Raw genomic sequence first — 22,688 nt, forward strand, 5'->3', positions numbered from 1 at the left:
CAAACACCCCGCCAGTCTCAAAAATGGCAGCTGGAGTGCTTCCTCAACCCATCACATGAACGCCGGTGACGGCCCTGATTGGTTGGAAGGCTACAGCGTGCTGAAGTAGCCCTGGGGTCGCTGGTGTTTGTCAGAGCGCGGCATTTACAGGAGTGCGTCACAGTATATCGACTGTGGTTAAAAAGGGTTGCGCTGTATCAGAGGAAGCGGGGAGGCTAGAGGAATTCCAGCAGGTAAAGTCCAATGCTTTCATGATGCTTTATTGTCCTGCGTTCTGCGCTTCCGCGGCTGCCAGACTTTGTAAGAAAGCGAGTCCCATGCCACCTGTCAGTCCCCATTGAGTAGGGGAGGGGAGTTATAATGTACAATGTCCATGTGTTTAGTACAGTCTGCATCTCAGTTGGGCCACGGTTCCATGTTCTTGCAAGTAGTGTGTAGCAGTAACTACAGAACTGCACTGGCTAAGGGCTTCTGTCCATCCACAGTATAATAAAAGCACTTTAATCAGCTGGAATGAATGGGCTGGACTGGTGCACGTGTTACACCAGCGATGGAAGAATGTGTATTGTGCTAGCCCAGTACCATATCTGAGTTCGTTGCTATCAGGCTTGAGTATAGATGAAGAGGGCCAATGTTTGACCAATATGTCAAAATACTCGCCTGAATAGCCCTGTGAGTGTTGATCAGTCGGCCTGTAAACGTGTACTTGTGTCAGGAGAATTCTTTGCTTATTTTTCTAGCTATTACTGATCAGTTAACCCCAGACACAATTGCAACATTGAGGGGAATTGCTGTATCTGGTAAAAACCATATTGGTTGCATGGATATCCCTAGTAAAGAAAGGAGACGCACAGGAAAGACAGTGGGGCTCATTTATCAACACTGGGCAAATTTGCCCATGGGCAGTTACCTATAGCAACCAATCAGTGATTAGCTTTTTGAAGCCAGCTACAAGTAGAACAATAAATGCAGCAATTTGATTGGTTGCCATGGGCAAATTTGCCCAATGTTGATAAATGGCCCCCGCTGTTTTTCAAAAATAGTCTATTACAACTGTGATGGTAACAGCTGTTACTTAATGTTCCTATTCCGCTGGTTCTGTCCCAACAGCAGCCATGTATTATAAAAGGAATAAGGTGTTGTGGCAACGAATGCAGACAAGCTGCAACTTTATTTTATTCTCACGACCGGTTTCGAGCAGTAGGCTCTACTGCTGGTGGGAGTTGTAGCTTAATGGCATACTGTAGGGACACCCGGAAATAATTAGTTTATTCAATACTTAAATCATATTGCTCCTGTTTCCATTATTATTTCTACTGCTGGGTAAAAAAAACCCCACTTCGAATGCAGTCATATTGCTGTAGAAGAAAGTGAGTAGGAGGTATGGTAGTATTATTTAATTCAATGTAAACATTTTAAATTGTTTTTGTTGGGCAAAACACACAAAGGTTAATATGTTTGGCCTTTTAGAAAGGCTTCTAACACAGAAAGGACATACAGGATGCCTTATACCAGAGTATTCTCATACTCTAGTGTAGATGCTTCTTTTAAATTTTTGGTGCTCCTCTTTGCTGAAAAGTTCAGCGGCTCAGAGTACTGTTTTTAGTGAGTTCTGCACCATCTTCATTCCTTTGCCCAGAATTCTTGCTATGGCCCTGGGTTGTGTGTATGCCAGTAGAGAAAACGCTTGGCTTTTTAAGTAAGAGTTACAATTTTACTCCATTTACTCTTCTGTAAATATGCATAGCCTAGACCGGCCTCAAGAGATCCCTGGGAATGGCAAGAAGATGATGGAATTGACGCTCACTACCATAGTAAACCAGGCCAGTGCAGTTTTCAGATAAGCAGAGCAGCTGGCCTTAGATAAGCAATTGTACTTAAAGGGGTTGTTCATCTTCAAACAACGTTGTTTTCCGATAGATCACCAGAAATAACGACTTTTTCCAATTACTTTCTATTTTCTATGTGTCACCGTTATTCTAATATTGAAGTGTAAGGGTAGAACTACGTGGGCGATTTCCACGCATTTTCTGTGGATCCAACTCACTGCGACGGAAAATAAGGTAAGCAACAGCAAGGTCAGATGGTGTCGCAGTCGTGTCGGATGAACACTGAGACACCATCCGACATTGCTGTTGCTTACCTTATTTTTTGTCGCATCCGACTTGACGCCTGGGTTTTAGTGCATCGTGTCCCATTAGCCAAAAACGCATTGAAATCGCCTATGTAGTTCTACCCTAAACGGTCATTTTTCACCTTCTAAAGCAGCTCTGGAAGGGGGAGGGGGGTCGCCAACCCTGTAAACTGTTCTAAATTGATACATTTAGTTGATATATTAAGTTTGTCCCTGCTGAGCAGAATCTCTGGGTTTCATTACAGGCAGCTGTTAGAATTGATACAATAGTTGCTAATATTCCAAAGAAATGTAACAACTAAATGTTGCAAAAGTGTAGCAGTTTAGATTCTGCACCTGAATCACTCAGCTGCCAGACTCAAACGCCAGAGACACGAACATTCAACTTTAAACTTAGATTTTGGAAAATAATGGAAAGTAATTGAAAACGTTTTTATTTCTGGGGAATAATCTAAAAACAACTGAACTGAAAAAAGTGTTTGGAAGGTGAACAACCCCTTTAATAGTGGGTGTCTAGCAAATTGCCACCCCTTGTGATTAGCTTTTTTTTTTTTTCTGTCTTAACCTGTCAGTGTCTGTACAATGCCAGTCGAATGTATTATCATTTCTGTAATTTAAAACCACAAACAATAAATATTCCCATTGTACAGATGAACACCAATTAAATCTAAGGAAGAATTTTTTAAAAGAGTAAAGCTCACCTGCAGGTTGATACTGGCAATATGTATATTCTGGCACAAACCAGAGGTTCTACTGGAAGACACCATAGTCACTACCGATTAGGCCTGTGGGGCTGTTTTTGCCTAATAATAATTGAGAATCTTTGCCTAGAAGTAATCACATGTGTTATTTTAATTGCTTGAAAGCAGTGGTTGCTTTTTTTTGTTCAGTTTATGGTGTTAACATTTGGTGTTTCATATAGAAACAAGTTACATTACATGATTATATGGCGTGAGTCACTTGGATCAGCATGCTGCTGCCTCCTACTCATTGCTGTGACACCACTAGCCTGCATTTCTTATCCCAATCTAATTAAAACAGCCACTTCTTTGAGTAGCTTTGCGTACACTTCATATTTCTTTTTACTGTAATTAAAGGTGAACTAATTTTAACATTTGCATTGTGTTGAAAGATTGTTACATTTCCCTTTAAACATGTATGCACTAAAGAGCTATGCCTATAACACTATTGGTGTTTTCAGCACACCCTTTGATGTCCATGCCCCAGCTGGTTTCTTGTAAGGAGATAATGACAATGCAGGAGGGCAGTGTGAGGTGATGAGTGCTGTGGCTTGACAGCCATTACAGAAGTATATATCAATTGAAATTGCTAGCAGAGAGATGGTAACTCTTTGGCATTGTATTGTTTAATGGATTGAGAGGGGATAAGAGATTTAACAATACAAGACAGGGTGCTTAGAAAGTGCAAGACAAACCAAGGACAAATACAGTAATTTTACAGTTTGGTCCCTTATATATGGAATGGTCTCCTTGGGCCTAATTTTATATGAATCTGTCGCCATCTCCTGTGTCCATGTGATCTAAATCAGTGCTTACTTAAGTGATCTATGAAAACTGTCAGTCAAATGTTTGTCTATCTAGTCTTTTAAAGGAGAACTAAAGCGTAAATAAAGAAGTAGGCTTGAAATGTTGTACATTATATTTTGGATTGGACTTCTGTACCAGCCCAAGTATCCTTTATCACTTGATAAAGGATCCTTGGGATCCGAAACATGTTTTGAAGCAATAAAGAAGGATCCTTGGGATCCAAAACATGTTGTGAAGCAATAAAGAATTATTTGCGGCAGAGACTGCGTTTGATGTGCTCCATCCACACCCTTGTTTGTTGAAATTGTCTCTGGGTCTCCTGGTGTGGCCTGACTGGAGAGTGAGCACGATTGCACAGGTGAAGGTGACTGAACGAATCTGCTGAAAGTTACATGACAACACAGGAACCAGTGCAGTCTGCATATTCTGATTATTAATCAGTCTTGCTGTATCAGCTTCTGGCAGATATTATTTGACTTGTGCTGTTTTGATTTATGACAATCCCTAAGCTTAGCCTTCCAACAGCAGCCCAGACCACACTGAGCATGTGTATGGTCTTGCAAAGACCCCCTGCGGCCAACTTTAAAAAGCATAAATCATTTGTTTAATTAGGCTTGTGGTGCAGTAAGATCATATTTATGTTTAGTATACAAAATATAGCATTTCTAGCATTATTCTATTTTAGACTTTAGTTCCCCATTTACACACTGCAGGACCCCCCCTCATTCATTACCTATGTACAGGGTGGGAGTCCACATGAATGTGTCATTTACAACCTGTTCTAAATTAGGGATTTCAAGGCCATTTGTCTAGGCCATATTAATATTTACAGCATATTGGCAGAAGTATCCAGGCACCTGCTTGTCCAGCATCTCTTTCCCAAAGCAAGGTATTTATATCAATTACCCTCTATTTGCTGTGTGAAAGGTTGTTCACCTTTAAATTAACTTTTAGTATTATGTAGAGAGAAAACTAAGATAATTTGCAGTTGGTTTTCATTTTTTTATTTCTGTTTTTTTTATATATTTCGCTTTTTATTCAACAGCTCTCCTGTTTGCAATTTCAGTTGCTAGCATTCAAATTACTGTAGCAACCATGCATTAATTTGAATAAGAGACTGGAATATAAATAGAAGAGGTCCTGAATAGAAAGATTAGGAATAAAAAGTAGCAATAACAATACATTTTGTAGCCTTACAGAGTATTTGTTTTTTTTCGAAGGGGTCAATGACCCCCGTTTGTAAGGTGGAAAAAGTCAAAAGAACAATTCAAAAACTATAAAAAAAAAAGTCCAATCGGAAAGTTACTTAGAATTAGCCATTCTATAACATACTAAAATATAATGTAAAAGTGAACCACCCCTTAACAGCTTCTACTCTTCTGCAAAGACTTTCTATAAGCTTTTATTTGTGGGATTTGCATGCAGTAAACTGCACAAGCCCTTTTCAAGGTTGGCACTGTGTCCTGGCTTGTACTAAGCATTTAAATCAATTCATCCCACAGATGTTTAATTGGAATGTTTTTGTACGCTGCTTTGGTTTCAGTGGTACAAGAGCCTCGTCCAAAACCGTGCAAACGGTCCCAGACCATTATTCCACCTCTATCAAGCTGTCAGATTTACTTTATGCAGTCAGACAGATAGTGGACTAGCATCTGCCAAACCCTGGCTTTCTTTCAGATTTGATATAGCAAGCATAGGGCCTGCTGCCTTCTCTGTAGTTATGCCTCTGTATTGGTATGCAGTAAATACTAAAACATAATTGTAAAAAACATTTTACCCAGTAAGGTGGGTGCCAGTATTTATTATATTATATACATTATTCATTTAGTGTGTGTGTCCCTTTAAGGGAACTTATAAGGAACTTGCAGATTCCTATTGTCATTACTTTGGTTGGATGTTGGTTCTAATAAACTGCTGAGCAGAAGTTTTATAGAGAAACCTTCCATACAAAGGGTGGTATCGTGTTCAGATTGAGATTCAAAACAAGCCCAGACACACACAAGCTTTCCCATGCGCAATATATAGTATCACTCTGTAGTAGTTTATAGCAACCCCTGCCATAAAACAAATATACTGTGTAGTTGGTCTCAGGAAGTACAATTCTGTCATATTCATTGTGATCTAATGTCAGTCATCCTAGGCCTGCTAGGAATGGTAATGCAGCAGCAATTTACATATAGTTTGATGCTGTTGCAGCTGCTCTCAGCCCTTGCATATAGTGGCATAGTTACATTACCCTGCAACCACTACATTGGGATAACCAAATTACATTTTTGTTTATACCGGCCAATGTATCTGGCAGGAAGTGAAGAAAAGCTATGTCTCCTCTCGCTTCCTCATCTGCTGACACCATACCGGTACACTTTATGAGACGTTTCAGTCTAGGCAAACTCATGGTCTGTTGATGTGGGTCCACTGAGGTGACATGCATGCCCAGATGACTAGACTGTATGGTCACAATCTGCCAAAACACCTGGTCACATACATTGTATGTATATTTTTATTTGTATAGCGCTCCTTGAGGGCAAAGCACTGTGCAGTAAACCCATTTATATTTTTCATTTATGTAGAAACTATGCCCAGCTATGATGCAGAAATCTGTTGTATATGCTAAGCTGTTTTGTTTCTGTAACGGTTTCATCAGAAACCAAATATCCAGTGCCTTTAAAGGGAAATTTAACACCCAAAATAAAAATTTGCCTAATTAATTAAAGAAAACATAATTCTAAGCAATTTTCCAGTATACAATTCTTAAATATTTTCAGTTCTTTTAAAGTTATGTGTAAGAACAATTGCTATTAAAAGCAGGTGCAACATTTGCTTTACTCCTGGTTGTTACTTTTTAAACAAAGTTGCAAAAGTCTTGGTTCCCCAGCAAAGACAGGTCAATTAAACCGCTGGCTTGTCTTGCATTCTATCAACAGTCTGAGCCATCAGGACAGAGGGACAAACAACACTGATTTCAATAGCAATACATATAACTTAAAAACCAGACACAATTTGTAATCAATGTATATTGCAAAGTTGCTTAGAATTATGTATTCTGTTACTAGGCAAAATTATTTTTAGTGTTGACATTCCCTTTAAAGTACCTAAGGTCAGGGGCAGTTGCATAGATGCAGAGTTCATATATGGTTGTAGTCTGTAGGATTTCAGAAGCTATTTGCTAATCTGAATGCATGTAACTGATCAATACTGATTACTGGTAAAACCAAATTGGTTGTATTATCTTGTTAAGCCTACAACTTCGTAGGCAGGTGTGTCCAATCATGAGAAAAGGTATTTAAAGTGGCCAATTGCAAGTTGTGCTTCTGTTTGACTCTGAAGAGTGACAGCATGGGATCCTTAAAGCAACTCTCAAAAGATGTGAAAACAAAGATTGTTCAGTATCATGGTTTAGGTGAAGGCTACAAAAAGCTATCTCAGATGTTTAAACTGTCAGTTTCAACTGTAAGGAAAGGAATCAGGAAATGGAAGGCCACAGGCAGGCCAAGGTCTGGCAGGCCAAGAAAAATACAGCACCGACATATGTGGTGGATTGTGAGAATGGTTACAGACAACCCAAAGATCACCTCCAAAAACCTGCAAGAACATCTTGCTGCAGATAGTGTATCTGTACATCGTTCTACAATTCAGCGCAATTTGCACAAAGAACATCTGTATGGCAGGGTGATGAGAAAGAAGCCCTTTCTGCACTCGCGCTACAGAGTCGCTTGTTGTATGCAAAAGCTCATTTAGACAAGCCTCAGTCATTCTGGAACAAAGTGTTTTGGACTGATGAGACAAAAATGTAGTTATTTGGTCATAACAAAAAGAACACCACATTCCAAAAAAAACACGTGCTACCTACTGTCAAATTTGGTGGAGGTTCCATCATGCTGTGGGGCTAATTCAGGGACTGGGGCCCTTGTTAAAGTCGAGGGTCTGATAAATTCAACCCAATATTAACAAAAAAAATTCTTCAGGATAATAATGTTCAAGCATCAGTCCCAAAGTTGAAGTTACGCAGGGGTTGGATATTCCAACAAGAAATGTTCTGTAACATACACACATGAAGAGATTCCACCACACTCCATAGGAAATACCTGAAATGTACACTAAGGTGTTGCAATACCTGGGACAGGTTTTTTTTCTGCATGTTGCTACTCGGGTTACTTATTGCTAACCTTTATACTTTTTATGTGGTTAAAGCTGCTTATCCAGTGTCTTAAATCGGGCAGTTGGAAGAAAAATAATAAAGCACATTACAAAATCAATTGGCACAAATTCAAACTGTTCTGCTTCCTTTTTGCCCCACCTTGATTTCTAATTGAAGCTGTTTCTAATTATATACAATTGGTGTACAGTAATGCTCCCTTTATTTATTTTTTTTTCTTGCCATGGAGTGGCCAGGTTGCATGTTTTGGGTATCAAGTTCTGTTCTTTTTGCCTTCGTGGTCAGTACCTGTTTTTTTTACTTAATGATTTAAGTTTTGAGGCATTAGTGCAAGTGAAAATATTGTGAGATGGCAAATCATTTTAGGATATGTACCCAGGGCCATTTGTATGCGAGTTTGCTATGTGGTACAGAGTGCCGTAGGTGCATACTGGGCATGGTAAAGGTGGGGTGGAACTTTGCAGGCAAGAATATTTATCTGTCTGATACTTTGAGAACTGGTTCACTCATTTTTATTAATCATGTCTAGTCCAATCCCATTAGAGGGTTTTAATAGTCTAAGGGGACATTTAACCTCCTTTTCAATGTCGGTTCAATTAACTGGGCTTGTAGTGAACATATTTTATACCTATAATTAAGAAAAATACTTTTTATTTATCTAAAACATGAAGTCCCATTCTGGTTTTTCGTTTGTCCAAGCACAATGAAAAAAAGTCAGTCACTAGTCCACTGAAAAACCCTCTGTATGAACACCACCCTCCTTTACCCCAGTTGCAGTCTGTGAGATAAGGAGCAGTTCTTTATATGGAGACATCTGAGTGGATTGCTGATTTTTTTTGATTGTGCTCTAAAACACAGGAAGTAGAGTGTGACTTTGAATTTCTGATTTTGTCCTGTTTAAAATGTGTTTCCTAATTAAAACAATGGTTTCTGACATCTGTTTAATAACTACGACTTATGCTGAACATTTCTTTTTTGACCATTGATTACCAGATTCTTTTTATTTATTTTTTTATTGGATTAGTGGGAGTCAGGTGCAGGTGACAGAGGAGCAGGATAGCCACAAAAAAAGTGCCGGCCATGCGTCTGGTAAATATGGCCTGGGGAGAACACTGGCATTAGCATAATTTAATGCATAGCTTTGCAAATGGTTTCAAATGTAGAGGCTTTAAATAAGATGTGCAATCTTTGTAGTATTGTAATGGTATTTAAGATTTCTCTTCAGGTTGAATTTGCAACCATCACTCTTCGTTTTGACAAAGATATTTGTCATTTTTTGCCATAATGGACAATTTATGAGATCTATAATTTATGCTTACTGCTTTTTCAACAGGCTGCCATGGATGATAGTCAAATTGAAACAACTGACAGCAGCATCTCAGACCAGTTGATGAACAGCAAGCTCTCAAACCCTGTAGTAAATGGTGTTGAACTGACTACTTCTGTCTGTCGGGATGAAGAACAAAGTGGAAATATTGAGGATTCTGAAGTGTCCAATTATTTGGCAAAAGAAACCCGGGAAGAAACCCCAGGAAAAGAGGAGGCTCGGCTTGACCCTCCCGATGGGCAGCAAGATCAGAGCAACGAGAGAATTAAAGAGAAAAATTTAGGTAAAGCACATTTGTAATTAACACAAAGTGAATTCTACTTTTCAATAATTATTTTTTATTCATTTTATTAATTTTATTACTTGAATTCATTACTTTCATGAATTCTAATTCTCATTTACTGAATATTCTGGAGTTGAGGCTGAGAAGTGATGTTGATAATTTATATCCCCTCTAGAATAAGTGACTCAACTATTTGTATATGTAACCACTTCTCTAAGAGTCAAGAAATGGTGAATGCAAATCGTTATGGGGCAGATGATTTGACCAGATGTTTTGACATGACATCTTTCTTGCAGGTAAAGAAGTATTACTTTTGATGCAAGCTTTAAATACTTTGCAAAGCCCTGAAGAGAAACTAGCAGCTCTTTGCAAGAAATATGCTGATCTTGTAAGTATTTTCACAAATAGGATACCAACTGCGCTTATAGATTTGAATAATGGAACATAAATGTCTATTAACTAGCAATAAAAATTAATTTTTACTCCATGAGATGTGCATTTGGGGTCTTGTGTCTGCAGTAGTGGGACTCTTCTTATACCCCGGAGAACTCCAGGTCCTGGGTATTCCCGTTAATAGATCCCTTACATTTATAACCTGTTATATAACACTGCGTGAAAAAATTTGTAAACTAATAAGTGATCTGTGAATTCAGTTGTCTCTTATTGAAGTATTATTTTTACTACTTTTTTTTTTTATTAGTTGGAAGAGTCTCGGAATTTCCAAAAACAGATGAAGGTTTTGCAGAAGAAGCAATCGCAGGTGGTAAAAGAAAAGGTTCACCTGCAGAGTGAACACAGCAAGGCAATTCTAGCACGAAGTAAACTTGAATCTCTCTGCCGCGAGCTTCAGAGACACAACAAAACCTTAAAGGTTGGTTTGCTTTGCTGCTTGATATTCAAACAGGAACATCAAATAATTGTAATGCAGTAAAGTTGAAGCTACTTTTTCAGGTATACACAGTACAATGTAAAATCAGAAACGGCTTAACTGGTCAGCTTGTGCTCTAATTGTATAGCAGCACATGCAAGCACGCATTTCTGCTGTGCATTCATTGTAACTATTTACCTAAAAAAACAGTGTTTTAGGGTATTGGCACATTCTGACTGTCCTATCATTCAAATCTGTCATATGAAGGGTCTAACATTTTATTGGTGGGCTATTTGCAGACACAGGAATGCACTTTGATTCTTAAAGGAGAAGGTCCAATCCATTAGGGGACAGGTCCGTATTTATATTAAGGCATGCCTATTTTTTCAGGATTTATTTTTTTTTTTAATCCACCCTCTGCCACAAATTTCCATAGGAAATCCGGTGACGGAGCTGAGGTGTAGGGGAGCCGAGGAAGCACGTGGAAGTGATGTCACGTGCACGGCGTGCTGACATCACTTCCACTTAATATGGTGTGTGGGGTCTAGGGCGGCATCTGACCTAAATACAGTCCTGTTAGGGGGGGCATCTACTCCCCCCCCCCCTGGTAGCAGAAACTGCACCGGCCCGGGGTACTTGCAAGCAACTGATCCTCTTCCTTCCTCATTATTTCTTCAAAATCTAGCGGCCAACGAATGTGCATTAGAGAGAAAAGGCCAGCTTTTTCTTTGTTTAAGTCCAGCTTTTAACTCTTCTGTGCATGCACACTCGTGCAAACTAAGAAGGAAGGAAGAGGATCACTTGTTTGCAAGTAAGGGTATCGGGTAAGTTGTTGGGGGGGGGGGGGGTGCTGTAACATTTGGCACCCCTCTACCCCCGTGGATTGTACCTTAGTAATTATTTATATTATTATTACTTGTTTATTAAAAAATGGTTTGAATGGTACAGTCTCATTTGCCTCTAATAGAGATATTGTATTCAGGTGATTCATCTGGTCTCTTTTTAAAGTAACAAATTATGCACATTTCCACCTCCCCAAAGATGTCTATTGTTTTGGTTATTTAGGAAGAAAATCTTCACCAAGCACGGGAATATGAGGAAGAGCGCAAGGAAGCCACAGCTCACTTCCAGGCAACATTGAATGAGATCCAGGCACAGATGGAGCAACATGATGCCTACAATGCTAAACTTCGCCAGGAAAATGCTGAGCTGGGAGATAAATTAAAGAAGCTTATTGAGCAATATGCACTGAGGGAAGAGGTAGGTTATCCTGTCTATGTGCTCTGTGCCTTTAATGTTAAAGTTTCTATTCTCTACATTTTAATATGGTACATGCAGTCTTTTACGGTTTCTATTTGAACTATATTTTTATAGTTCTGAGCTTCTGTAGTGCAGAAGTATGTATTTATGTATATTACCGCCCCGTAATAAAATAAGTGGTGCATACCATATTTCTTTTTTTTTTTTTTTTTTTTTTTTTTTTTTGTACAAGGCTTATCCAACCCAAAAATATGTGGTTCATAAAATGAGAAACGTACAAGAGTTATGTTAGATTGCTGGCTGAGCAGGGCAGAATGTACTAGCGGGGCACAAAAATGCTCCCCCATATTCCAAAAGGTCTCCCAATTTTAAAATGATCTGCACAAGTTGTAAGTTGCAGTAGAATTCTTGTTTATTTTTTGTTATTAATTGAGCATTAGTTGTGTTTACAAGATATTCTACAAGTCAAGGGGCCTAATTTTGAATCTCGTTTTTCCTTATTTGCAAATTTTTTCAGCACATTGACAAAGTCTTCAAACATAAGGAACTTCAGCAACAACTTATTGATGCCAAACTTCACCAAACTACTCAACTTATGAAGGAAGCAGAAGAGAGGCATCAGCGGGAAAGAGAATTTGTATGTTGCATTTTTTTTTTTTTTATTCTTTGGATGTCTGCTTTGTATTGTTTAAATGTATTCTCACTTGTTCTAGACATAGATTAATTAAAAAAACGACCTGCCATTTTACCAGAGATCTGTTGCACTGCAGTTAATTTAATTGTTTTATGTTAAAAAGGTAGTTTTACAGAGGGCTTTGATTTAATTGTACATGGCACATTAAAGGAGAACTAAACTTAAAATGCTATATATTAAATAATGAACTTATTGCACCAGCCTAAAGTTTTAGCTTTTCAATAGCAGCAATGATCCAGGACTTCAAACTTGTCACAGGGGATCACCATCTTGGAAAGTGTCTGTGACACTCACATGCTCAGTGGGCTCTGAGCAGCTGTTGAGAAGCTAAGCTTAGGGGTTGTCACTAATTATCAAGCAGAAAATGAGGTTGGCCTGTAATATAAGCTGATGCTACAGGGCTGATTATTAAATTCTGATGCTAGTTGCACTGGTTTCTGTGCTGCCATGTATTAATTACTAACAAGCCTTATACTGGGACATTTTATATTCTGTGTACTGTGTATTGTGAGTGGGTCCCTAAGCTCGGTAAGTGACGGCTGCACAGAACATGTGCAGTAAATCATCAGAAAACAAGACTGGGAACTACTGGGGCATCTTTGGAGACATATATGTCTTTAGTTAAGCTTTAGTTCTCCTTTAAATGAGAACTAAACCCCTCTTGGGCAAAAGCCCCACTGCACCTCCCCCCTACTAAGTGTTACCCCAGAATTGTGTCCCCTTTAGGATTACTGACCGCACATGCATAGTCAGCACAGTGGAGCTCACAGGCGCTATATTTGTCGCTTCAGATGTGAGTGGCATATCTGTGCATGTGCAGTTGGAGCAGTTTTCTGGTTTGTTATAACTGCTGTAGCGAAGGAAGAAGACCTGAAGATACCGAAGCGCCGGAAGATTGCGCCCGCTCTGCATGTGCGCTCAGTAATCCTACAGGGGACACAATTCTGGGGTAACACTTAGGGCGAGGCAGAGAGGGGGGCCAGTGGGACTTTTGCCTAAAGGGAGGGGTTGAATTCTCCTTTGAGGGCAATGGCACGTGTTGCTCTTGTGGATTTTAATGATGCAGAGAGAAGTCGATCCGTGCTAATTAACGGCTTCCTGAAGCTGCACTGACTGAATGTGGCTACGTGGAGATCAGCCTGGAAATGCTTGCTTTCATTTTTTTCAGGCGATCTCTGCTCTGCTCCATGTTGCTTCACTCAGGCCAAAGCTGTGCCTGTACAGTACCAAATAAGTGGGGAATTCCTAATATTACACTGGATATCATTATTGTAACAAACAGCATTGTAAATATGTGCCTTTTAATTCCCAGTTGTTAAATGAGGCAACTGAAACCAGGCAAAAGTTTGAAGAATTAAAACAACAAGAAAGCCAACTGAAACAGCAGGTAAGTCACTGAATATATTTCTGATGTACAGGTATGGGATCCGTTTATTGGAAACCCGTTATCCAGAAAGCTCAGAATTATGTAATGGCCATCTCCCATAGACTCCATTTTATCCAAATAATCAAAATTCTTTTTAATTATTTCCTTTTTCTCTGAAATAATAAAACAGTACATTGTACTTGATCCCAAGTAAGATATAATTAATCCTTATTGGAAGCAAAACCAGCCTATTGGGTTTATTTAATGTTACATGATTTTCTAATAGACTTAAGGCATGAAGATCCAAATTACTGAAAGATCCATTATCCGGAAAACACCCGAGCATTCTGAATAATAGGCCCCATACCTGTATTAGATTCCTTTCAGTTGGCCATTAAGTGATTTTTATAGTCCAGCAAATAAATGTGTTCTACTTATTCTCTTAATTAAAACAAAATATCTTTGTTAAAAAATGCAGTTTATTCCCTGTGTTTAATACCATTTGACTACTATTTGAATTACCACAACAGCAAGCAAGCCTTCAGTCGTAGAGCACACTTCTAGATCTTAAAATAGTGTAGAAATTGTAATGAACTATTTAACCTTAATTTACTCCATTTGGTTATTTCTAACCTGACTTTCTTTCCAGCTTTCTCTTTACATGGATAAATTTGAGGAATTTCAAACAACAATGGCAAAAAGTAATGAACTTTTTACAACATTTCGCCAAGAAATGGAGAAGGTCTGTTTTCATTTTATTTTTATTATATTTGTGTTTTCAAAAATGCCAAAACCAACCCGCATTGAAACAAGCTTTAGAAATGTATTGCTTACAGTGAATTTTTAAGGAATGCTTTTGATTGCACCTAATCTAAACAATGTGCACTATTGTATAATGTTTTGTGGTTAAATGATATAATTTGCTACTAAAAGTTATTTTCATCAATAAGGAAAGTGCTTTACTGATAGAGAAGTGAACTATACCCCCGAATAATGTAGGTCTCTGTAAAGAAAAATATATTGCATAAACCACTCATATGTAAAACTTTGCTTCATCTAAATAAACCAGTACAGTTTAAGTAGTAAATGCTATTGGATAAGCCTAAATAGAAAATTGCCATTTTAAAGGGATCCTGTCATCGGAAAACATGTTTTTTTTTTTTTTTTTCAAAACACATCAGTTAAAAGTGCTGCTCCAGCAGAATTCTGCACTGAAATCCATTTCTCAAAAGAGAACAGTTTTTTTTATATTCAATTTTGAAATCTGACATGGCGCTAGACATTTTGTCAATTTCCCAGCTGCCCCCAGTCATGTGACTTGTGCCTGCACTTTAGGAGAGAAATGCTTTCTGGCAGGCTGCTGTTTTTCCTTCTCAATGTAACTGAATGTGTCTCAGTGGGACATGGGTTTTTACTATTGAGTGCTGTTCTTGGATCTACCAGGCAGCTGTTATCTTGTGTTAGGGAGCTGTTATCTGGTTACCTTCCCATTGTTATTTTGTTTGGCTGCTGGGGGGGGTAGGGAGGGGATGATATCACTCCAACTTGCAGTAAAGAGTGATTGAAGTTTATCAGAGCACAAGTCACATGACTTGAGGCAGCTGAGAAATACTCAATTAGTGTTTTTTTCTTTAACAGATGACCAAGAAAATAAAGAAACTTGAAAAGGAAACCGTTGTCTGGCGCACAAAGTGGGAAAATAACAACAAAGCGCTACTGCAAATGGCTGAAGAGGTGAGTTTATATGGCAGAATATGTGTCATGTTGAAGATAACCATAAACTTCTATAAAGTTACAATGAATCTACTCATCCAGTCCATCTCTCCCAAACACAGAAAAAAATGCCATTGGGTTATAGAGCAAGTTGAATAGTTTTATATGGTTAAGATGTCGTTTTGTTGTAGTGAAAATAGTTTATATGCATTTAAAGCCTCTGAACCAAATGTTTTCAGACTTTTTACTTCCGGTCCTCCATTGTGGTCCACTTTTGTTTTGCTGGTCAGCCTTGCTCCTATAGTTCCAGGTATTTCTAAGACCATAAATGGCCATTACCCATCTCAGTTTGGGTGGCCCCCTTCCAATTCTTTAACCTATCTAAGGGTGGCAAATCCAACAGTTTGGAGACTAAGGTTTAGTAACAAAAATATGCATTTTATATTGACACATTTTGAAAACATTTCCTCTAATTGCAAGGGAATTTATGATTATCTATCCAAAAATCTTTATTAAAGGGGTGGTTCATCTTCCAAACAGTTTTTTCAATTCAATTGTTTTTAGATTGTTCCGCAGAAATAAAGACTTTTTTCAATTACTTTCCATTATTTCTTTTTTACTGTTTTTCCAAAATATAAGTTTAAAGTTGAATGTTCGTGTCCCTGGTGTTTGAGTCTGACAGCTCAGTAATTCAGGTGCAGACTCTAAACTGTTACAATTTTGCAACATTTAGTTGATACATTTTACAAGAGCTTCTCTGGAATATTAGCAACTATTGTATCAATTCTAACAGCTGCCTATAATGAAACCCAGAGATTCTGCTCAGCGGGGACAAAGATAAGAAATGTATCCACTAAATGTATCAATTTAGAACAGTTTACAGGGTCAGCGACCCCCCCTCTCAGGGCTGCTTCGGTATACAGACCAGACATTGCAGTTTTTGCACTTAAAACTCTTTACCACCTGATAGATGTGAATTTCATTTCTGTAGCTGAACTTAATCGTGCATATGTTGTATATAAGTTACAATACAGGCTATAATAAAGGTATGGGATCCGTTATCCAGAAACCAGTTATCCACAAAGCTCCAAATTACAGAATGACTGTCTCCCATAGACTCCATTTTATACAAATTCTTAAAAATGATTTCCTTTTTCTCTGCCATTTTTGATGGCAAAAAGGGGAATTTTTGAAAGAATAAGAATTAAAATGTGGGAAAGCAAAGAAGGTGGAACAAATAAAGGAGAATAAGTGATTGCAAAATTAAAAGGCAAAGGGGTAAGGTAATAGAAAGAGCAGAATTTAAGAACAGGGAAGGTATAAACCAAAAATATTAGAAATGTATGTTTATTAATATATATGCACTTTTATACTATTTATAGTATTTATACTATTAAGGTGAAGAGCATCTGCTCTACTAGTAACCACCTCTTGGCATACCATCCATATTTTGCCATTTTCCCCAATTTTCCGATATTCGCAATATTTTCCTTCCATAATTTTTTAAATATAGAAAATTTCGACTTTATGGAGACAGAGCCTATTTTAATCTACTTATTGGTGCCATTGCACTTGGTTGCTGACTGCTTAACCAGACACCACAGCCTCCTTGTCCTCATATAGCTTTACATTCCTTTCTTGGTATTCTTCCTTTCCAGTGAAGTAACAAGGATATATATAATATCCATAGAATACAATATGCCGTTCTTGCATGCATATCAGGTGGGTACTTCCTTTTTCTCTCTAGCTAAGAAATTCCTGTAGCACTCAAGTCTTCATACTTGCCAGGAGTATACAAATGGTTATTGCAGGCAAAGTTTGCATGTCAGTATTTAAGTGTTCACTTGCAAGGCTCATTGTCATCTCTTTGCTCCTCAGAAAACCGTACGAGACAAGGAATACAAAGCTCTGCAGGTTAAGTTAGAGCGTCTAGAGAAACTCTGCAGGGCACTTCAAACCGAGAGAAACCAGCTGAATAAGGTGGTTGAAGTTCTTCAGGAGCAGCTGCTGGATGATGAAGAACCCACAGAGGGTGACACATTAGAGACAAGTACAGGAGAGTCAACTGAAGAAATAAATGGCATCCCAGACAGAGGAGAGACTGGAATTCAGCCCAGGCCTGCACTGGAGTCCTCAGAAGAACAGGCCCCAACAGAAAACACTGTGCTAAAGGGGCCGCCTTCTGCCATTGATTCTGTTGACTAAGACATGGTGTAGGCATTGTTTGAAAACACATACACAGACTTATATATATGTATCAATATAAACTATACATATATATTTTGTGTATAATTTGTTGGTGGTAATTTGTTTTGTGGTGACAAATTTCTTACTTTTTTCTACCATATCTGTATTTTCTTAGGACTACTGAACTACATGTGGTACATAAAGCTTCCTAGCAAATTCATACAGTCTAATATATTTTGTCCTATTGCACAGTTTGACACCTGCTTTCGTTTAGTTGAACATGTTCTGATAAAGGGGTGCATGACAAGAACCTCCCATGTTAAGAGCAGCATGTCAGGAAGGGGTTAATATAAACCTTTAAAACGAGATAAAAGAGATTGCAAGGGCTTTGCTACTTTGTCCGTCTGTTTTATTTATTTATTTTTAATTTTTTTTTGCACCCCTTGATTTCTGAAGCTTTCTCAGTTCTATTTAGAAATCCTTTTGGGCATAGGAGAACTGAAACTGTTTATATTCCTACTACTGTTCAGTTTCATTGTAGGTAAGTGTACAGAAGTTTACTTTTATATTTGATAAGCATGAATTTGTATAAATTATTACAAAATTGTACAGTGCTGTACTGTAGTCGGTCCAACTTGATGTTGGCTAATGATTGTAATTCTCTAGCAATTCCCAATTGTTTATCAGAATGTTTTGGGTATATCTTGCAATTGCTCTATAAATCTTTAATCTGTTAAAGCATGACATTGCTTATTAGGGTTTAAAGCCAACCAGCTGTACTGACAAGATAATACCTATTTATCCTCATTAGAATATAGAGTAGGATAATACCTGGTTAATTATGTTTTACTTTACCAATGAATTCTTCTTTTACTTGTAAGGCCTACCTTGATGGAGATTTTTTTTTTCTAACTCTATAACGTGGCGTCTACTACTAAGCATGATTCATGATTTGTTTGTGGTTTATTCACTGAAGGTTCCAATATTGATTTTGGCCTCCAAAATAGAAAATGACAACCTTTTCATTTAGGTAATGTTTGCTTTATATAGCTATACAATACTGTCTCTGATATACATGAGGGATGGGTATTAGGTATTGGGTAGGTCTTATGTAGTGTAAATTGATAAAAGGCAGGAATACTTTGTCCCACAGTATCTTAACACCCCTTCTAATTAGCAGAATTGGCAGTTGCTGCTGTATAAATGATCACATAGACAAGTCATTTGCAGTAGTAAGCATTGGCAGTAGACTGGGTCGTACTGAAGAGCTCAGTGCACCATCATAGGATGCCACCATTCCAAAAGTCTGTTTGTCCCACTATAGCTGCTGTGGACAACTGCAAGTGGAATTACTTGTATAGGTGCAGCAATAATCCAGTTGTTGTGGAGTAGATCATACACCCATACTGAAAGTGGTCACTAAACTGTGATGCATATAGTGTGCACCATGCAGATTCTCCATTGGAACACACATATCTGAGTTCCAAGAAGCACTATCGGCACAAGCCATGGCCAGAAGCTTAGGTTTCTCTGGACAAGCAGCCACATATAAGCCTGAAATCACCATGCATAATACCAGGCATTTCCAGGAGTAGGGTTGCTGTTGCCAGTATGGTGGAGGCCAAGAATACACTACTTGTCTGACTTCAACTTCATTTTGGTTGGTCTTTTGTAATTCGAATTTCGACGTATTTTTCAATTTGAAATTCGACCCTTGATAAATATGCCCCTAACAGTAGAAAAGGCATAATGACATGTATTGGGGAAAAGTAGCAGGGTTGCTATTATGGGGGGCAGGATATTACAGTGACATTGGGAAGGGTGGTTGCAAGAGACAGAAGGCAGCTAGCTGGGAATCAGGTGAGGCTGATGGGGATTGGGTGGCTTAGGAGTTACACTCTAACCTCCCCCCCCTCCCTTGGAAATCATTGTAATTGGGCTCACTTCCCAGGTCACTGGTAAGTGAAAAATTAGGGTCCTCTGGGCAGAGGGCATTGCTTAGTATGGACTCCCAGGAATACTGATTGTTGCCCTGCAATGAGGTAGCCGGAGCTCTTTGTTATGCTAGGAGCAATAAAAAAAAATTGGAAGGCAATGTCCACAGCCCTGCGCAAGGTTGTTTTTTTTCACGGTTATAGGATTTCATGGTACAAAATAAATCCTGCACAGCCTGGGGAGTGCTTTCTACTGTCCTAGTGGCTTTGGAGCACCTATGCTGGCAGGATGCAGTGTGGAAAATAGTCTCATTCTTTACATGCTCTTTCCTCATAAAATCTACAGTGATGCTGCTGCAGTTACAAAATGCCAGCGCAGGAGATCCTACATTTGCAGGCTTGGGTTTTTTCAGGATTAGATCTTGCTTTACCGGGTCTAATTACGAATATAAGCTATTGAATTTGTGAGGAAATGAGCACATCTCCTATCTTATGTATTCCGTGAGACTTGACACACCTGTGCAATTCAACCCAGCAGTTGAGGGCTGTTACATAAGCACCAGACCTGAGGTTGATCACTTAAACTCTATTCAGTATAACGTGGGCTATAAGCAAAATGAAAGTGGTTGCTGGAGATAGTCGGGTGGGCATTTATTCATGAGTTCCACTGCACAGGAACACAAGTTAACAGAGCCTTTGCTGCACAGGTGAGAGTTTGCAGTTCCATAATGGAAAATGGACTTTAACTTGTGTTCCCTTGTTGTTTAGCGCGTGAGTAAACTTGTGTGTATGAGCCCTAAATCGGCGTTTATACTCAAGCTTCTTTAGTGTTCCAAAATGTCATCCAGATCCATTATACAATATTCTCTGGCTGATTTCCTAGTAATAATTATGGGTCAAATGATTGATGGGTCTTGCTTTGATTCAGTGAGGTTTCAATTGTAAATGATCTAAAATGCATTTTATGAATATTGATTAGAACTGGTATTTAGGGAATTAACTGTGAAAAGTGAGCATTATTATTATTGGAGTGAGCAACTCATGGCTTAAACAGTTACAATATGTCTATTTAGAAATTCATTATACTGCTTACTGAAGTGATCAGCCAGTGTGCTTGATTCCCCAACATGACTTCAGTCAGCCCCATTGATTTTATTTATCTGCAACACTAATTGGTGCTCATGTTGGGCTTCAAGGGGCAAGACAACATTATTCAAAAACGGTTTTTTCCCCTCCTTTTGATGCTTTTCTTCTGAAGATGCTTCACATTTGAGATAGATAAATAAGCTTATTGATTCTAAGGATCTCTAACAATTAGACTTTACCCTGAAGTCACAATGTCAAGCCTGAAAATAATGTATTTACATAGACAAGGATCTCATTTATTACATGATACCTGCAGTAGACTCTACAGTGCGGTTATAAAAGTACCATCTTGCTTTTTGTGTTTGTAAAGGGTTAAACCACTAACTACTTAAATCTATGATGATGCAGTATCTGCTGTCTGGTTACACTTCCCCAGTGCAATCAAGTGCATGCCTGGTGTAGCAATAACATAACCCCACTGCAACAAACCTTCCACAATCTGATCCAGATATACTGACCAATCATAGCCTGAGGTTTTCAGGGAATGTGTGCATTTTCATTTGATATATAACAATGCGCTGATAGCTTTTTTTTGCCTACCAAATGCTATGCAAGGATTAGTGCGGTTTTGAATGTATTGGTTCTTATTAGGGATGAACCCAATCCACTATTTGGGATTCGGCCAAATCCCTGAATCCTTTGTGAAAGATTTGGCCTAATACTCAACCCAATCCTAATTTGCATATGCAAATTAGAGGCAGGAAAGGAAAAAGTGGAAAAGGATTTTTACTTCCTTGTTTTGAGACAGTCATATGATTTCCTTCCCCACACCTTATTTACATATGCAAATTAGGATTGGGTGCATCCCTAGTTCTTATGGTATGACCGTATCCATGCAATCCAGTAAGGTTACACTACGCAAAGTAAAGTGGGGAAAAAGTATGGAAAAAAAGATGATCACTTCCATAATGGAAGGAGGATCACATGGCAGCTGCTAGTAAAGTGTACTACTTATAGATGGGGGGTTCATTTTTATAACTACCAATAATTACACTGCCTTTTAATGCAAATATCTTTTCTTGTCAATGACATTCTGTGTGTTTGAGGCTGTGGCTGGCAGCTCTTTCTGCTCAGGTTTATAAAGATAATCTACCTCTCAGAGTGGATAGAAGAAGAACTGTGACAATGGTGGAGGGATGAACCACATCCATAATTTTGGACTTAAAAAATTAACAATATTTGAATACATTACTAAAGTGTAAGTTGAAGGGCAGAGGATTTTAAAGCGTTTGAAATCAGTTCAGCTGAATACTAGTGATACCCAAAAAAAAAAAAAAAAAATCTAGCTTCAGAGCAACATGACTTCATTCTTACAATGCAGGGTATGTGGGATCCTGTCAATGCAAGGTATTTAAAGGGACACCTGTTTCACAAACATTTTGTAGAGAATCACAAATGTGAATCTGGCATTTTATCTACTCATTTCTGTACATTTTAGTAAATACGAATGTTTAATAGTAGCACCTGTGTCAGTTTTGTCTTTTCATAGCCAAGTGCTGCCATGTTAAATCAATGTGGATTTAAAGTTTATTTATTCAGCTGATGCTCACTTTTCCCTGGTGGCCCATTCCCCATGCAGCAGTTTGCATATGAACAGCAGCCATCCCCAAAATCTATTCCCTGCCTCTACCCAAGTGTAGGTTTTATAGTTTGGCCTAGACATGACTTCAGAATAAGCATTGCAGTAGTCCAAGGGGCAGATTTATCAAAGGTCGAGGTGAAATTTCAAATGAAAAAAATTCGAATTTCAAGCTATTTTTGTGTACTTTTGACTAGGGAATAGTCCAAATTTGCAATGTATCACGTACTGTCTCTTTAAAAATTTGACTTCAACCATTCATCATCTAAAACCTGCCGAATTGCTGTTTTAGCCTGTGGGGGACCTCCTAAAAACTATTTGGAGTCAATTGGTGGACTTTGACTCAAATTCGACAATGTGATATTCCTTCGATTTGAATTCGACCCCAAAAAAAAAAAAAATTAAGACTTAAACTCGAATTCAGAAAGACCAACCGAAATTAAGTATTTTCAATTTGACCATTGATAAATATGCCCCCATATGTTAACAGCAAT

The 22,688-nt window shown here is 38.3% G+C and overlaps 1 protein-coding gene across 1 annotated transcript; it reads left to right on the plus strand.

The window, feature by feature from the left end:
* The first annotated feature begins 82 nt into the window (after positions 1 to 82).
* txlng.L (taxilin gamma L homeolog) lies at positions 83 to 17,755 on the plus strand. The gene is made up of 10 exons (XM_018246870.2): positions 83 to 233; positions 9,171 to 9,447; positions 9,744 to 9,835; positions 10,148 to 10,318; positions 11,381 to 11,575; positions 12,093 to 12,212; positions 13,582 to 13,656; positions 14,285 to 14,377; positions 15,274 to 15,369; positions 17,227 to 17,755. Exons 2-10 carry the CDS (start codon positions 9,177 to 9,179, stop codon positions 17,551 to 17,553), a joined length of 1,440 nt encoding a protein of 479 aa, XP_018102359.1. The 5' UTR covers positions 83 to 233; positions 9,171 to 9,176; the 3' UTR covers positions 17,554 to 17,755.
* The last annotated feature ends 4,933 nt before the right edge of the window (positions 17,756 to 22,688 follow it).

This window comes from Xenopus laevis, chromosome 2L (assembly GCF_017654675.1).
Source record: "Xenopus laevis strain J_2021 chromosome 2L, Xenopus_laevis_v10.1, whole genome shotgun sequence".
In the NCBI taxonomy this organism is placed as follows: Eukaryota; Metazoa; Chordata; class Amphibia; order Anura; family Pipidae; genus Xenopus; species Xenopus laevis.

Bases quoted from the DNA above. Each gene is read 5' to 3' on its own strand.
- txlng.L (XM_018246870.2), top strand. From the start codon at position 9,177: ATGGATGATAGTCAAATTGAAACAACTGACAGCAGCATCTCAGACCAG. The intron at 9,836-10,147 runs GTAAGTATTTTC...TTTTTTTATTAG, and splicing joins GCAAGAAATATGCTGATCTT to TTGGAAGAGTCTCGGAATTT. The intron at 15,370-17,226 runs GTGAGTTTATAT...TTTGCTCCTCAG, and splicing joins TACTGCAAATGGCTGAAGAG to AAAACCGTACGAGACAAGGA.